This window comes from Hemitrygon akajei, chromosome 5 (assembly GCF_048418815.1).
Source record: "Hemitrygon akajei chromosome 5, sHemAka1.3, whole genome shotgun sequence".
NCBI classification, from domain to species: Eukaryota; Metazoa; Chordata; class Chondrichthyes; order Myliobatiformes; family Dasyatidae; genus Hemitrygon; species Hemitrygon akajei.
Genome location: NC_133128.1, coordinates 49,115,448 through 49,134,707, shown reverse-complemented (window position 1 = coordinate 49,134,707; position 19,260 = coordinate 49,115,448). Strand labels below are relative to the sequence as shown.

Below are 19,260 nucleotides of genomic sequence, written 5' to 3'. Positions count from 1 at the left end.
AATCGATGTTGCAGTGATGGGCTTGTGTAGGGACAAGTGATGGCAAAGCAACAATGGATCCCATCATTAAGGAATCTGATATATTCTCACCAGGGGTTGGTAGCTTACAGGTAAAAAGTAAGAGGGCCCAAGGCCGACAGTCTGGAGAAGCTGTTTCAAGATATTTTCAAACTATGATATAATAGAAATTAACAACTGAACTAGTACATTCTAGGCTAGCAGATTGACAAATAAATCTGATGTGGTCAACAATATCAAAGGCTACCGAAAATTTAACTAGAATGAAATTGGTTGGTTTGCCCTTGTCACAGTTTCACAGGTTGTCATTCGTGAGTCTGCCAATTAGCAAGGGGCATGATGAGAGAATGTATCACGGGGAGCAAGGTATTTTGTTTACCAGCAGAGAACTGGTGAATTTATTATCTCTGAGGATTCCATAATATTTAATGCAACAGGTCTTGAGTAGGTTCTTGTCAAAGTGTAGAGAGAAATGTAAGAAGTAAAACTGTTGAAGATATGGTGTGAACTGCCAGCAAACCAGTGTAAATGTGAATGCAGTGAAATATTCCTGGATCTTATGGACAGAGAAGAAATATAAGATCTCACTTACTATTTCTTCAGGTCTTCCATTAGTCCCTTTAGTGGTCCTTTGGACTGTTGAACATATGAACTTTATTCTCTGTCACATATTTTCAACATATTTTGAAGAATTATTCTGAAACCAACAAAGGACATTTCTACCTTATCTTTAAATATGCCAGTGTAACCACATAAAATAGTAAAGGCAGTATGGCGCAAATCACACATAGGACCTTAGTTTCAAAAATCGGTTTACACCAAAAATTGCATTCTGGTATTATTACAATGAATACATTTTGGATCTTTGGATTAGTTTGTTATAACAAACACACTGCATGAGTGTCACACTATGCCACCTACTGGATTTTATGGAGCATTTCAAATTATAATCAACACCCCATTTCCAAATGTAATTCCAAACTTCAGAATCAGGTTTAGTATCACTGGCACATGTCATGAAATTTGTTATTATGAAGCAGCAGTACATTACAATAAGTAATAGTAAAAACTACAATAAATATATATATATATATATATATGTTAAATAAGTAGCCAAAAAGAGAGAATAAAGTAATGAGGTAGTCAAGTCAAGTCACTTTTTATTGTCATTTTGACCATAACTGCTGGTACAGTACATGGTAAAAATGATACAACATTTTTTCAGGACCATGGTGTTACATGACACAGTACAAAAACTAGACTGAACTACACAAAAAAACAACACAGAAAAAAAAACTACACTGGACTACAGACCTACCCAGACTGCATAAAGTGCACAAAACAGTGCAAGCATTACAATAAATAATAAACAGGACAATAGGGAAGTAAGGTGTCAGTCCAGGCTCTAGGTATTGAGGAGTCTGATAGCTTGGGGGAAGAAACTGTTACATAGTTTGGTTGTGAGATCCCGAATGCTTCGGTGCCTTTTCCCAGATGGCAGGAGGGAGAAGAGTTTGTATGAGAGGTGCATGGGGTCCTTCATAATGCTGTTTGCTTTGCGGATGCAGCGTGTGGTGTAAATGTCTGTAATGGTGGGAAGAGAGACCCCAATGATCTCAGCTAACCTCACTATAGTGGTCCTGGGTACAATGTCCATTCAGAAATCTGATGGCAGAGGGGAAGAAGTTGTTTTTGAATCGTAGAGTGTGTGCCTTTAGGCTCCTGTACCTTCTCCCTAATGGTAGTAATAAGAAGAGAGCAAGTACCAGGTGATGAGGGTGCTTAATAATGGATGCTGTCTTTTTGAGGTATTACCCCTTGAAGATGTCATAAATGCTGAGCAGGCTAGTACACATGATGGTGCTGATCGAGTTTACAACATCTTGCAGCATATTTCGATCCTGTGCAGTGGCTTCCACCCTCCCCCTCCCTCACTCCACATCGGACTGTGATGCAACTGGTTAGAATGCTCTCCACAGTACATCTGTAGAAATTTCCAAGTGACTTTGGAGATATACCAAATCTCCACAAACTCTTAATAAATTACAGCCACTGACATGCCTTCTTTGTAACTGCAATGATGTGTTGGGCCCAGGATAGATCCTCAGAGATGTTGATATGCAGGAACTTGAAATTGCTCGTCCTTTCCACTACTGATCCCTCAATAAGGACTGATGTGTGTTCCCTTGTCTTACCTTTTCTGAAGTCCACAATCAATTCTTCGGTCTTACTGATGATGAGTGCAAGATTGTTGCTGTGACACCACTCAACCAGCTGAGCTATCTTGCTCCTGTATGCCTCCTCGTCACCATTTGAGATTCTGCCAACAATAGTGGTACTCTCGGCAAATTTATTGCTGTCATCTGAGCTGTGCCTGGCTATGCAGTCATGGGTGCGAAGAGAGTTGAGCAGTGGGCTAAGCACACATATCCAAGGTGCATCAGGTTGATTATCAGTCAGGTGAAGACTTTATTTCCGATCCACACATATTGTCATTTTCCAGTGAGGATGTCGAGGATCCAGTTGTAGAGGGAGGTACAGAGGCCCAGGTTTTGGAGCTTGTTGATCAGAACTGTTGAAATGATTACATTAAATGCTGAGCTGTAGTCAATAAGTAGCAACCTGACGTAAGTATTAGTAATGTCCAGGTGATGCAGGGTGTGAAAAGCCAATGAGATCACATCTGCTGTAGATCTATTGTGGCGATAGGCAAATACAGTGGGTGCAGGCCCTTGCTTCCTTTTGCCTGTCACATTGATTCTCCATCCCACTCCCTTTCTGATTCTATCATCAGCTACCTTTATTGGTCCAAGGATACCCAACACAAGAACAGTATTTCATCTCCTGACATTACACATAATAATTTCATGTGCTGCAGATTTGTTTCACTTTGTTACATTTCATAGAAGCATAGAAAACCTACAGCACAATACAGGCCCTTCTGCCCACAAAGTTGTGCCGAACATGTCCTTACCTTAGAAATTACCTAGGGTTACCAATAGCCCTCTATTTTTCTGAGCTCCACGTACCTGTCCGGAGATCTCTTAAAAGACCCTAATGCAACTGCCTCCACCACCGTCACCAGTAGCCCTTTCCACACAATCACCACTCTCTGCATAAAAAACTTACCTTTGACATCTTCTCTATACCTACTTCCAAGCACCTTAAAACTGTTCCTCCTTGTGCTAGCTATTTCAGCCCTGGGAAAAAAGCCTCTGACTATCCACATGATCAATGCCTCTCATCATCTTATACACCTCTATCAGGTCACCTCTCATCCTCTGTCACTCCAAGGAGAAAAGGCCGAGTTCACTCAACCTATTCTCATAAGACATGCTCCCCAATCCAGGCAACATCCGTGTAAATCTCCTCTGCACCCTTTCCATGGTTTCCACATCCTTCCTGTAGTGAGGCTACCAGAACTGAGCACAGTACTCCAAGTGGGGTCTGACCAGGGTCCTATATAGCTGCAACATTACCTCTCGGCTCCTAAACTCAATCCCATGAGTGATGAAGGCCAATGCACCATATGCTTTCTTAACCACAGAGTCAACCTGTGCAGCGGCTTTGAGTGTCCTATGGACTCGGACCCCAATGTCCCTCTGATCTTCCACACTGCCAAGAGTCTTACCATTAATACTACATTTTGCCATCATATTTGACCTACCAAAATGAACCACCTTACACTTACCTGTTCAACTCCATCTGCCACTTCTCAGCCCAGTTTTGCATCCCATCAACATCCAGCTGTAACCTCTGACAGCCCTCCACACTATCCACAACACCCCCAACCTTTGTGTCATCAGCAAATTTACTAACCCATCCCTCCACTTCCTCATCCAGGTTATTTATAAAAATCACAAAGAGTAGGGGTCCCAGAACAGATCCCTGAGGCACACCACTGGTCACTGATCTCCATGCAGAATATAACTTGTCTACAACCATTCTTTGCCTTCTGTGGGCAAGCCAGTTCTTGATCCACAAAGCGATGTCCCCTTTGCCTTTTAATTTGCCTTTGTATTATTTTGTTTCAAGTGCTTAATTGTTAGCTTGATAATTCACTGTAGGTCTGCACCCTAATACAAACTCTCCTTTAGGTCTCTCCACACTCTCCCTTTCTACAACTTAAAACATGCTTGCCTTCTCACTTACCTACTTGACATTTTGTTTTTAACTGATGCTACAGATTTCTGGCATCTGCAGGATTTTATATTGCTCTGAATTTTGCAGTTTTGTAAAACTGCAGATTTTGTAAATCTGGAGACCATTTGCAAAGTTATTTGAAGTTCCTGGGCTTCCAAGAGCTTAAGGAGAGAAGTAAGAAACTCATATTTTATTTCTTGCCAATGTTGCACATGGTTTCACTGGGGATCAAGAAGCTATAAAGTTGCTAAGTATTCAGTCCTTATTTCCAAGCCCTGTGCCCCATTAACAACTTGTTTTCACAGAATGGCTTTAAAGTAGAAAAATGTCAGCACAATTTAATACCAGGACATGTAAGGACATTTAAGGTGCAGACCAAAGGGCTGTTTGTTGTTGTTATGGAAGGTTCAAGAGGATGAGGATAAAGCAATGAAGTTATAAAGGAGTAGCATGACACATTATTTTGAGGGAGTCAGCTTTATAGCCATAAATTGGACAGTATTATGGATACACAATTCATAGACAAATCACATCAACAATTTCTTCCTGCACACTTCACAGATGCTGCTTGACCTGCTGTATTATTTATTGTGCAATATGACTAGGGAATAGATGATGAGGCAATACAAGAGGTACTTGGAGAGCTTTACTGTGCATCTATATAAACAGACAAAATCTGATATATTTCTCGGTGAGCCACAGTAAGTCAAATAGCCATATGTATTTAAGATATTGTGATAATAGAGGCTTAGCTTAAAGTAGGACATATAGGAATACTAAATAATACTGGATACAAAGTGTTCAGAAAAGACGGGAGAGAGGGAGGTGAATGGGGATGACTGTATAAAGAATATTTCAATGCTGGAGAGGTTTTGATATCCTTGAGGAGTGATTAGCAGAATCTAGTTAGCATTAATAGACAATAGAGATGTTATTATATTGCTTAGTGTTTCCTATAGGCCACCAACTACTAGGAAGGATATAGATGGACAAATTTGTGTGTAAGTTGTTGAGGGATGTAATAGAGACTGAGATTATAAAGAGCTGAGAGGTAAAGATTTCTTAAACACATTCATGACAATTAATCAGTATGTAACCGCCCTAAAAGGGAAGGGAGAGGTGCTGGCTCTGGATCTGATCATGTGGACCAAATGTCAGCAGAAGTAATATTTAGGAATCATTTTTTTTTATCAGAATTATGTCAAGTGTTTAAAAAATACAACCAAAACTATATCATTTCCAAGTTAAAAGAAGGGCAATTTTAATGGATGAAAACATAGCAGCTGAGGTAAACTGTATCTAAGGCTGGAAGGCAATACAAAAGCACACTTAGAGTGGAAGTGCATTTTAAAAATCTAGGTAATACCTACAAGAGGTAAACTAGATCAGCCAAAGGCACGCCTCACTGGATGAGGTGAAAATATGTAAAACAAAGAGTTACAACAGGGTTAGATTGATTTTGGAGTAGGTTAAAAGGTTGGCACATCGTGGGCTGAAGGGTCTGTACTGTGCTGTATTGTTTTATGTTCTATGTCAGTTTGATAATAAACAGGAACTAGGATAGGTACAGAAAGTTCACAGTAGCAAATAGAAAGAAAATACTAGACACAGGAAATGACAAATGAGATGTTAGATAAACTAAAAGTTGATTAAAAGGTACTGAAAAGGCTACCTGAATGTAAGCCACCAAATCTGGCTAGGATGCATTCCAGATCACTGAGTAAATGTCAGGATGGAAATCTGCCAATAACTTTTAACCATCTCTGAATAGGGGTAGAGTTAAAAGATTGGAGGATTCCAACTATTAGCTTTTTGTTCAAAAAGGTACAGAGACCAGAGAATAGTACATCACAGAGACAGGCTCTTCAGCTCCCCAAGTCTATGCTGACCAAGATGCCAATTTAAACTAATCCCTTCTGCCTGCACATCCTTGCTTGTTCACATGCCTGTTTAAATGCATAAGAATAACTTAGCCACTGCCATCTATTCACTTTGACCCGTGATAGGGAAACTTTTAAAAAGGACTACCGAATATAAACATTGAATAAATATAATTGGTGGAAACCAGCATGGATTTGTAAAAGACGAGCTGTGTTCAGCTATTCTTTTTTTAAAATGATGCAATAAAAGATCACAGATTCCACTGATCTAGTGCATTCTAAAATTTTAGGACTCTAAAAGGAATTTGATAAAGTGTTCATGCTATGAATTATCAATAAGATTAATCCTCTGGAGTAAAAGAGATAGAGGTATCCTGGATAATAAATTATACTGTTTTTATTCATACTGTAATGATTTTCGATTTGGAGTGCAGAAAAGGGAATGGGAATAGTTTTATTATTCTTGCATATTGTGGACACAAAGCTGAATTTGCATGTTAAGCTTTTGATTATTATACATGAATATGTTGATTTCTCACCACACCAATTAATATTTCTGCTTTTCTGTTCTTGCTTCCTAAATAGGCAACTGCCTTTTTCACATACTTCATCTAGAGTATTTTTGCTCAGAATTGTCAAAAATCATCTCTGAAAAGTTGGGCATTGCAAGCCATACTGTTGACCATCAGAATATGACCTTGAGAAGGTAGCAGTGAACCATCTTCTTGAAGCATAGTAATCCTTGAAGTGAAGGTACTACTGGGGATCTTGGTAGTGAGTTCCAGGATTTAGACCCAGATGATGAAGGTGATACAATTCCAAGTTAAGACAGTGTAGGAAATAGTAACATTCCCCTCTATGTGCCAGAATTCCTTGACTTTCATTGTGCGAGGTGCCATGTGTTTGGGAGATACTGTAACATATCCTAAGCAAACATAGTGTATTTTGTAGTTGATACACATTTCAGCTGCTGCACAGAGTACATTATGGGGGCACCGACATGGTTTGCTTCATCCTAGATGTATTATTCTGCAGTTAGAATTTCACTCATCTGGATTAAGTTGTGGTCCAGGGTCACAGTTCACTTATACCTCGCAAATGGTATTAAGGTGTATATTATTTGCTACAGGATATTTATGGTAACGCCACTGAATATCAAAGGTAGGTGGTTGTTACTTAGCAATCTTGTGGCACAAATGTTACTTATATTTACCAGGCTATGCCAAGGTATCATCTTACGGATGCTGGATGTAAGCATGGACTGCTTCATTCTCAGGTTTCTCACCTGTTTAAAATACATGCTTGGATGATGTGAAATAAAAAGCTGAAGCAACTTCCAGTCAGTGTTCTGAAATTAGATTTTTTTTATGGGATACAGCAGCAGCTCTCTGGCAATCTGCCTGGCTCTGCGCCGAGTTAGAATCCAGAAGGCCTGCTAGTAGGAAATAAGGTATGAAATTATTTACATTACTTTGCATGTAGTGTATTTTAGCATTTGATGTGTTCTTGGGTGTTTTGATTGTTTAAAATATTTTGTTTGATTCATTATTAATAGCTATGTGAATGTCTCTAAAAGCAAAAAATCAGAGACAATGTTTAGATAAGTTTGACAGCTGGCTACCCTAAGCAGTATGCCCTAATTGTCAACACCTTATCCCCACGTGTTTCACAGTCATGTCTCATTCTACACCATTCACTGCACATCTAAGTACTTGGATCATGCTGATTCAGATGACCTCAAATTGGCATGGGACACGGCAGCAAATCAAACAGAGGGATTTCTCAAAAGTATACCATTTTGAAATGGGAGTGTGAGCTGTTTGCTGCAAGCAGGGAACAGGGAACTGTGGCTCATCACTTTCTCAATCCAAGAAAGATGTCTGCATTAATCTTTATAAAGAATTTACAGTCACGGTTCAAGATGGCATCAGTCAGTGCCATTCCAAAGTCAGAAGGTTCAAAGTATCTGGCTTGTTATTGCACTGTTACAGTGTCAGAGGCAATGTTTTCTGGATGCCACATCCCGTAGCATTATTACAGTTAAGTGTAGGTAAGTTATTATCTTTGTCCTTCTCAATATCATAACATTACAACAGAAATTAGAATTGAAGAAAAAAGTTCGCTGTTGGACTTTCCCAGACTTTCCCAGTTAATGATAGGTACTCTAAAAGTTATTATACTGAAAAGCTTTGGATCCATCAGTTACTACATTTCTAATGTTTGTAACATGATTTTATTGGACTAAGGCTAGAAGTTAATGGCCATATTTATTAAATCTCCAATATGAAGCATTTGCATCAACTCATGGTATCAAACATTAAATACAATTATACTAATTAAAAACATCTATAGCAAGGTATTCAAAGCACTCTGTATTTTCTTAAGAACAATAATCTTAAACTATACACAATAAAGATTGCTTGCATGTTTTTCTTAAAAATCAAGCTACTTTTACTTTTTGTTTTACAATCCTCAGTTTAATTCCTTAAGGTTAATTATTAGCATAAATTCCAGAAAAGTATTTGCTTTCCATGTAAAGTTCAATTTTTATTGATCATGTATTTATTTGCAAGTAAATAAATAAATAAATCATGAATTGATTTGAAATACTATTAACTTTATGTGCTGGATTAACTGTAGTTCCAAGAGACCACAAGTAGGGGCCTGGATTTTGCATTAAAATACTACAGAGGTTCCATCAGACAGAATCACCTGTATACTTGTCTGTAACATGCAAGGATAACAGCATGTTCCTTTCCAAGGTGTCTTGCTCCTGCACAAATTTTACCCAAATATTATACTGTGAGGCATCCATTTGTTGGGATCGGCCATGAATGTTACATCCCAGCTATCTACGTAGTCAAAACGCAAGCCAGGGCAGTACAATAATATGGAGAGTAAGCTGTTACCCATGCAACAGCCACCCCGCCCCCCCCCCCCCCCCCTTCCGTGCAGGTGATGAATCCAAATGAATGGCAGAGACTGATACAGTTAGGCACTAGCGGCATCACGGGCATTGCCAACCAATGTTAAATTCAATGCCTTAGGAACTCCAGCTCCTGAATTTTCCTTGGGGTTTACTCCTAAAGTCTGCCCCATGAGTGGGTATAACTGTAAGGCAGCGAAGGTTTGAGATCAGTTTTCCTTCTCCTAGGTGAGCTGCCAACCACAACTGATTAGCCCTATCTGCCCAAAGCAACTGGTTTTAAGGCGCGAGTAACCACCTTTGCCCCTTCTCTTGTCAGTAGAAACTATTCCTCCAGGCTTAGTAACTAAACCACACTTGAAGGCCAGGAGCTGGACTTGATTGTTAGAGGTTATTTGAGACACATGTCACCGGGAGAATTTAATAGGTAGTGGGAGCATATTCCCATTATTGTCCCCAACCCCTGCCTAGTAGCATCTCTAGAAAACTACAGCTTTTCTACCTTAAAAGCTACCAAATATATCAGAAAGAGGTAGGGGTATGTATAAGTGAAAATCTAACAGAGATTAAGTTTAATTACTAAACATTGCTGGAGAAGTTGTTTACAAATCTGAAGCATTCATTCACTTTTTAAACTCAGTTGGAAATTTAACACAGAACTGTACAGCACTGGACTCATGATGTGCCAAGCTAATTAAAACAGAAGTTTTAAAAAAAGTAATTAATTATGAAAACATTTTCTATTGAACATTCCGGCATTTTTGTTTTTGAAGCCGTGGATTGCAATGGAGGTAGGGAGTGGACATAGTATTGTGGTTCCCTGCATGCTTTGGAGACCAACTCCAAAGCATATCTATTGGACTTGTCAGATTCCATAAGACCATACAACAAATGAGCAGAAGTCAGCCATTCAGCCCATCAAGTCTGCTCTGCCATTTTATCAAGAGCTGATCCATTCTCCCATTTAGTCCCACTCCCCCCGCCTTCTCACCATAACCTTTGATGTCCTGGCTACTCAGATACCTATCAATCTCTGCCTTAAATACACCCAATGACTTGGCCTCCACTGCTGCCCGTGGCAACAAATTCCAGAGATTCACCACCCTCTGGATAAAAAAAATTTCTTTGCATCTCTGTTCTGAATGGGTGCCCTTCAATCCTCAAGTCATGCCCTCTTGTACTAGACTCCCCCACCATGGGAAACAACTTTGCCACATCCACTCTGTCCATGCCTTTTAACTTTTGAAATGTTTCTATGAGGTCCCCCCTACCCAAAATCAGTCAAATTCACTGGCTTGCCTTCACTGGAAGGTAGGATGTCTAATTGCCGAGAACAGAATTCGATTAGAATAAGAGAAATCATCTCTTATCTTTCTTCCTAAAAGCAATAGTGTAAAGGCACTTACAATTTCTCTAAAGACTCCCTTGTCTAGTGGAACTGCTGAATGCCTGTGGTAAAGCTTGTAAAATACTTCCCACTCTACCTCCTGGGAACAGAGCTAAGTTCTTAACAGTTAAATTTCCCCAGATTTTATATATTCCCATCTGTTCTGAAGCTCCCGACCAGTGACCTTCACTGTATATTTCAGCAAAGTTCAGTCTGATTTATTAAGGAGGCACACCCTAGCTTTTCCTATTCTCACACGTCACAGATTACTTGTGAAGAGGATGTCATACAATTGCCAACAATATCAGTTATAAGCATAATAATAAGCAACATTGTTCCTTCTGCAAAATCCAGGTCAATGCAAGTTCATCATATAGTTTTCCTAGTTAGTCTAACCAGCAGACAAGCTGGAAATTAGTCATTCCTGTGTTATTTCGTACCCAGGCTGGGAATGTTGATGTAAAATCCATCTGCATTCTTAGTACTTTTAAAATAAACTCCAGTGCAAATGAGGTATGGATCACATTTCCTGAACAAAAGACATATCAAAGAAATCAGGTACCTAATACACATCCCATGAGGATCATTCATTTATGAAGCAAACACATTGTTTTATTTAATATTCTAGAAGGAATCTTCTTCTGTTTCAGAATCTTTGTTTGGTTTCGTCAATCTTTCCAATTCCTCACCATCCTAAAAATCAAAATAAAACAGGGTAATGAATCATTGATTACAGATATGTTAAGATTAATAATTTTTAAAATCTCACATACACTTACTTCATGTAACAGTTTCCCATTCCCCCATTACCATGCTTAACATTAATATCACTTTCCTTACAAAGGAATGTTTGCAGCAACTTATCATAGGTATTTGAGTTACTGTACATGGAATCATTGTTTTAACACAAGTCAGTAACTGATCACTTTAACTGGAAATCCTGTATGTAATAGTCAGTACCGTGCTAGAACAACTGGATTATTCGGGATGGTGAATTTGCTGTCATCTGATGTGAGCAAGTAATAACAGCTCAAACGTTTTTTTCCCCCTCATCCATAAGCTTGTGCTATTACCTTACACATTGCCCGTGAGTCAGGCAGCTCCTCTGGTTAACTATAAAAATGGAATGCCATGTATTGATCCACATTAAAAGATATATTCAAAATTGTATGATTCATTGCTTTTACAAGAATTTACTTCCACTGAAAGCTATAGGAGGTACTGGTGACGGCATTACCACAGATTACGATGGCAACCTACAGAGAAAAAATTATATCTGTGCTCAAAGAATTGTTTGACATGCCAGATAGGTCAAATGATAAATACTATTATAATTGTCAATGTTACTCCAAAGTTCATGTCAATACCATGATTGTTTCTCACATGAATGTTTGTGTTCCAATAACTGACACTTTTAAAATAAGGCTGTTTATGCTTGATGAATGAAACTTGCACCATCCTATAACTAGCTAAATGACAAGATATGCCATCAAGTAGCATCGATGTGTTGGAGGCGGTGAGAGCTAGCAGCTTTAAATTCGACATTTACATTTCAGATGACCTGGGCCCAGCATCATGCATCTGGTATGACAATTCAAATGCACATTAACAAGAGGCTGCAGAAAGTAGTAGTCACAGGCTGGTCTATCACAGGCACAGCGTCTACATGAGGTGCTGTCTCAAGACAGCATCTATCATAGGACTATAAAAGGAAAAGGCTACAGGAAGTGTTCAATGCAACCCAGTCTATCACAGGCAAAACTATCCCCACCGTTGAGCACATTTACGTGGAATGCTGCCATGAGAAAGTAACATCCATTATCAAAGATCCCCACCATCCAGACCATGCCCTCTTCTTACTATTAGCATCGGGCAGCAGATACAGAAGCCTTAAGTCCCACACTACCAAGTTCAGAAAGCTATTATCCTACAACTACCAGGCTCCTGATCCAGTGTGGATAACTTCAGTCACCACTATTCCGAACTGATTCTATGACCTAGACTCACTTTCAAGGACTCTTTACAATTCATATTCTCAGTATTATTTTTTATTTGCAGAGTTTGTCTTCTTTTGTGCATAGGTTGTTTATCAGTCTTTGACTGTGTATAGTTTTTTAAAAGTTCTTTTGTATTTTTGTTCCTGTGATGCAAGAAATGAACTTCAAGGTAGTATATGGTAACATATACAGTACATATGTTGATAATATATTTACTTTGAATTTGATTTACCTTGACTAGACTAGAAATTTTAATTTAATGCCAGTGTGGGCAATTTAGACCCAAACAATTCACAACATTAAAATGCAGAAGCCGAATAGAAAAGTGATGGAAATAAGATAATCAAGATTTTGTAATTTGCCATCAGCTATTTTGGAAGGAAGGGCAGTGATGCCCTCTTCTCAAAGAACCACACAAATACATTCTCTCTCAGTATCTAGCAAGTGGAAAAAGTGAACACACTAGTTACATTTGCAGGATTGGGCATGGTGTAGGATACCACTGACTGCACTGACAAAGCTTTGCTTGCATTAAATGTTAATTTTACCCTGTACAGGAACCTAAAGGGATTGTACTCAAAGTGCAACTGCTGTGCAATCACTTACAGTAAATCATCTCAATGCTCACTATCCAGTCATGTTACTTTGATTTTGCACAGTTCTACTCTATTATAACATTTGAACAACACAGTAAATGTCTATGCTTGCTCAAATGATATAATAGCATAGAAATGTGTAAAACAGTTCCACTTGAGTCTGACAGCCACATCTACGCAGCCAGAAGGATACAAGTTATTAAGACACATTAAAAGCTAAAGTGAACCAATGACATGCTTAAGTATTAAATATGCTACTGCTCCACAGGATTCCTGCAATACTTAGCGGTGCAGCTGAAGATTCATGGTGACTTGTTGCAAACTGCCATCATGAGAAAGTGAGCACCAACAGTACACAAGAAAAAATAGGAATAGCAGAAACAGGAAGATGTGGTGATGCTTGCATTGTGCTGAATCCTGCACTCCAATCCTTCTGTCTTCTTTGGGGTTGATCAAATTTACTAGACTTTGTTGCTATAAACAAATATTAATAAAAAGTATCAACTTAAGAAAAGCAATGGTTTTAACTTTAGGACAGAGGACAGATACTCAGAATCAGAATTAATATCACTGGCAAATGTCATGAAATTTGTTGACTTTGTGGCAGCAGTACAATGCAATAAATAATAGAAGTAAAAACACAGTATATAAATAGTTTAATTAAATAAGTAGTGCAAAAATAGAGATTAAAAAATAGTGAGGTAGTGTTCATGGGTTTAACGTCCCTTCATAAATCAGATGGCAGAGGGGAAGAAGCTGTTCCTGAATTATTGAGTGTGTGCCTTCATGCTTCTGTACCTCCTACCTGATGGTAACAATAAGAAGGCATGACTTGGGTAATAGGGACCCTTAATGATGGACACGCTATTTTTAGTCATCACTCCTTGAAGATGTCCTGGATACTATTGAGGCCAGTGCCCATGATGGAGCTGACTAAGTTTACAACTCTCTGCAGCTTACTTCAATCCTGTGCAGTAGCCCCCACCCCCATATCAGACAGTGATGCAGCCAATTAGAATGCTCTCCAGGGTACATCTGTAGAAATGTTTAAGTGTTTTTGGAGACGTACCAAAACTTCTCAAACTCATAATGAAATATAGCCACTGTTGTGCCTTCTTTGTAGCTGTATCGATATGTTGGGTCCAGGTTACATCCTCAGAGATATCGACACCCAGGAACTTGAAATTGCTCACACTTTCCACTTCTGATCTCTCTATGAGAACTAGTGTGCGTTCCCTTTCTAAAGTCCACTATCAGTTCTTTGGTCTTACTGACTTTGAGAGCAAGGTTATTGCTATGACACCACTCAACTAGCTGATATATCTCACTCCTCTTGTCACCACTTGTAAATTCTGCCAACGATGGTTGTATCGTCAGCAAATTTATAGAAGGCATTTGAGCTGTGCCTACCCATACAATCACGGGTGTAGAGAGTAGAACAGTGGACTAAGCCATATCCCTACAAAAATAAGTGTTAAATAACTTTATCCTGGAAATTAGTGAAAATTAGAAGTACTTTACATTTTATCCTGAATGCCATTCTTTGTTCATTAAGACATCCTACCTATCTGGAGCTTTGGAATAAAAATGGGTGGAGAGGGACAGGTAATGAGAAAGCAAATACCTCAGTCATTGGAGGAAATTAATAACAAACTGTCAGTTATAATAGATATTTCCATTATTCTATACAAACAAATGTAATTTAAAAAGTGAAGCAATATCAAAATAAAATCTTAACAGAAGCTACATTGGGAACAAAGAAACAGATTTTGTCAAGAAAATTTCCTAACTGATTATAAATAAAAGCAGAAATGCAAGAACAATTCATGTAGTTAAACAGCATTTGAAGATAGAAAGGCCAGTTAATACTTTAGGTATCCATGGTTGTATTAGTTTACTTAATTGATTTGAATTTTTTTTACTCTAGATCAACAATATTTGTTGTTCTTATTAATTTCACTTGGAAAAATAATCTTTCAGAAGGAAGTGCTTTACTCTTTTCCATTGGCAGGGTGTAGTATCCTGGCCTTGTGCCTCACTATGCTTTGGGTCATATAGCATGATTAAATTTCACCATGATCATAACTGAATTAAAAAGAACTTTAAAAATGTACATTATGAATAGTGTTAGATTGCCTTATGCAACAAGTACAGGTGAAAATCCTTCAGTCTAAATCCTTGCATGCATGTAAATACATGACAATTTTAACTTGGCAAAATAAATTACCAATTGTGAGCATACTAACTATTTAAATGTTGTTGTAAGCTACATCAATACAAAACTATACTCGAGAATATGTAAGCATTTCACAGAGAAGATGAATTTACTATTTTTTTTTGGAAAATAAGATAAATTGTGAACATATGAACTACCTACCCCATTGGAACGTTCTAGAATTTCACCATTTATAACCTTTAGTCTCTCTTGTTGTAGCACATGCATTGGGTCCTTTATCCTGCTGGAATTGTAGATAAATATTGCCAGGAATACCACAGGAACTTCTAATAAAAAAGTCAGCGAAGGTTTAAAATTAAATTCAAAGATGGATACTGTGGTAATGATAACAGTTATTATTTGGGCTGTGAGGACATGAAACATATTGTCCCTGAATTTCAGGATAAAAGCCACAGATAGTCCAAAGGCAGCAGTAGTGAAGATTAAAGCCACAGAAAACATATTGTGTCCGTAGAAAAATCCACAATTTTGGATGTGGGTACGAGATTCAGATTGAAGTAGTAATATCAATCCATTGAATATAACACCAAAAAAGTACAGTTTACTATTTTGAATAAAAATACTTTCAGTCAGTTGATCTCCTTCTTTCAGCATTTTTTCATTATAAATATTAGCCATTGAAGAAACAAAACACTGTATAATTATAAAAAGATGACCAAAACCAAGGTTAAGTTCTTTGAATGAATTAGTATCCCACTTCGGAGTTGCTGTGGGACTGATCGGCTGGTGGTGTGCATTTTTAATCCAAGATGTCTCAAGTGGGAAGCAGCCATCTGATGCATTGAAGTACACATAATGATTCGAAATGTGCCTGGATACACTGTCTTGTGCTTTTCCAGTCCCTGATACAAGAGCCACAATGGAAAGGAATAAAATTACCAGTGATGCCCATTGCACTGAGGACAGGCGCCGCCTATTGGAAAGCAGAAACACAGCATTATTCAATTTACTTTAGTAAACTAATCCCATCTTGAGTAGCAAAATACATTTAACTCATAGAATAACTAGCAATTTGACATTTTTGTAATAGCCAAGCTACTAATTGAACAGGTCTTATGACAGTCATATAATCAACCAATATCTTTTTAAACAACTTTCTAACAGTATTTTATTGAACTAGGAATAATCTTACAGTGCTTATGAACAGCTTCCTTTTGTGGCATACCAATAAAGCACAACTTAGATCTTGAACACTAAAACCTTAAAAATTCAGTTTTCATATACATGTTGTAACATTCACTATTATGAGCAAATCTCAAAAACAATAGTTGAACTATTCTTTTATTCAATAAGCTTCATGACAACGAAATCAAAGGAATTACAATTTAACTGCACATTTCAGTCAATTACTTTATGAATAATGGCCAATTAATAATTACATAATTTACTTCTTTTAATAATAGATTGATAGCAGCTTTGGTGAAAGCCCAAGCAATGCATTTGAGTCACACCAGATAGATTTGTGTACTGAATGCAGATTTGTCAGAATGCTTGCAGTAGAAAGAGAATATTAAATGAGTCACTTTGTTCAGCCTTCATTCTAATTATCAAATTACTACATAAATTATTTAATCAACTTACTTAAGAACAACTCTGAACAGAAGAGCGGTTGTGATAATCACAAAATTCGAAAACAGAACTGCCATTGCCTATACAAGAAATACCAGAAAGAAAATTTGTTAGCCATGCAAGCAAAAGCCATAGACTTAACACGTTAAGTATTTACAGTTGGCCCTCCTTATCCGTGGATTCCGCATGCGCAGATTGGGAAAACCTGGAAGTTCTCTCTCCAGCACTCGTTGTTTGAGCATGTACAGACTATTTTTTCCTGTCATTATTCCCTAAACAATACAGTATAATAACTATTTACATAGTATTTACATTGTATTAGGTATTATAAGTAATCTAGAAATGACTTAAAAGTACGGGCAGTCCCCGGGTTATGAATGAGTTCCATTCCTGAGTCCGTCTTTTAGTCGGATTTGAAGTCGGAACAGGTACATCCGGTATTATTTAGCGTCAGTTAGTCAAACGTTTTTCTTAGTATATAGTACATATTTTACCTTTCTATGCATAGAAAACACTTAAGAAACATTCGTATTTCAATAATTAAACCACTGCATTGCTTAGTAATAATTGTAGCTTTCATTCGGGCAGGGCCTTTCACATGCTTCATTAAAATTGTTCCGATCGTTGACCGACTGTAGCCTAACGCTTTTCCAATGACGGATGGCGTTTCACCTCTTTCCAATCGCTTTATTACTTCCACCTTATTTTCAATCGTGATCGTGATTATTTTCGTGAACAGAAACACTGTGGATTCAGAGCTGCGCTGCCAGGTCCTAATGTCCACCGCACTGAGACATGTTAAATAAAGTCCGGGGTTCCACTGGGTCCTAAAGACCACCGCACTGGGACAGGTTAAATAAGGGACTTGAGCATCTGCATTTTCTGGTATCCGCGGGGGGGGGGGTCTTGGAACCAATCCCCCACAGATAAGGAGGGCCGATTGTACTATGATATGCTACTGCATGATATATAAAGTGTAACAGAGAGGTGAGAGTGTATATTGGACCGCTGAAAAACAATGGTGGATAGGTAGAAATAGGGGACAATGAAATGGCAAATGAACTGAGTAAGTGTTTTGCATCAGTCTTTACTGGATGGTGGAAGTTCCAGGTGTCGGGGGCATGACGTGTGTGGTTACCATAACTAGAGAGTAGGCTCTTGAGAAACTGATAGGTCTGAAGGTAGGTAAGTCACCTGGACCAGATGGTGTACACCCTAGGGTTCAGAAAGAGGTAGCTGAAGAGATCATGGAGGTATTAGTAATGATCTTTCAAGAATCACTAGATCTTGGAATTGTTCCAGAAGTCTGGAAAATTGCAAATGTCATTCCACTCTTCAATAAGGGAGAGGGGCAGAAGAAAGGAAATTATAGACCAGTTAGTCTGAACTCAGTGGTTGGGAAGACGTTGGAGCTGATTATTAAGGATGAGGTCTCAGGGTTCTTGGAGGCACATGATAAAATAGGCCATAGTCAGCATGGTTTCTGCTAGGGAAAATCTTGCCTGACAAATTTGTTAGAATTATTTGAAGAAATAACAAGCAGACTAGACAAAGGAGAATCAGTTGATGTTATGTGCTTAGATTTTCAGAAGGCCTTTTACAAGGTGCCACATGAGGCTGCTTAACAAGAGGCCATGGTAAGATTCCAGCATGGATAAGGCAGTGGCTGATTGGCAGGAGCCAAAGAATGGGAATAAAAAAGCCTTTTCTGGCTGGCTGCCAGTGACTAGTAGTGTTCCACAGGGTTCTGTGTTGAGATTGATTTTTTTAATGTTATATGTAAATGATTTGGATTATGGCAATTGATGGCTTTGTTGAAAAGTTTGCAGATGATATGAAAATTGGTAGAGGTGGTTTTGAGGAAGTAGAGAGGCTACAGAAGGACTTAGACAGATTAGGAGAATGGGCAAAGAAATGGCAGGTGGAATACAGTGCCGGGCAGTGTGTATGGCCATGCACTTTGGCAGAAGGAATGAAAGGGCTGACTGTTTTCTAAATGGAGAGAAAGTACAAAAAACTGTGGTGCAAAGGGACTTGGGAGTCCTTGTGCAGGATTCCCTAAAGGTTAATTTGTAGGTTGAGTCTGTGGTGAGGAAGGAAAATGCAATGTTAGCATTCATTTCAAGAGAACTAGAATACAAGAGGAAGGATATAATTTTGAGACTTTATAAAGCACCGTGTGGCCTCACTTGCAGTGGCGTGAGCAGCTTTGGCCCCTTACCTTAAAAAAGATGTGCTGAAACTGGGCTCTAAAAAAGGCACAAATGCCACCCAGTTGGAAGGAAGCGATAATCTCAGCTATACCGAAAGAAGGCAAGGATAAAATGGAATGTGGGTCATTTAGACCAATATCTGTTCTTAATGTAGATTATAGATTATTTACCTCCATCATGGCCAAACGATTAGAGGAGTTTCTACCCATACTGATATGTAACGATCAGACAGATTTTATACGACAACACCAAACACAAGACAATATACGAAGGACACTTCACATTATGGATCATA

General features: G+C 38.4%; 1 protein-coding gene across 2 annotated transcripts in view; it reads right to left on the bottom strand.

Annotated features, from left to right (window-relative positions):
• Nucleotides 1-5,397: 5,397 nt before the first annotated feature.
• Nucleotides 5,398-19,260, bottom strand: part of slc35a5 (solute carrier family 35 member A5) — a 58,844-nt gene continuing 44,981 nt past the window's right edge. For both annotated transcript variants that reach the window (XM_073045503.1, XM_073045504.1), the window contains 3 exons: nt 16,765-16,832; nt 15,325-16,096; nt 5,398-11,047 (listed from right to left, as the gene is read on the bottom strand). In XM_073045503.1, the coding sequence (XP_072901604.1) occupies nt 10,979-11,047; nt 15,325-16,096; nt 16,765-16,832 (909 nt within the window). In that variant the 3' untranslated portion in view covers nt 5,398-10,978. The remainder of the gene's footprint in view (nt 11,048-15,324; nt 16,097-16,764; nt 16,833-19,260) is intronic.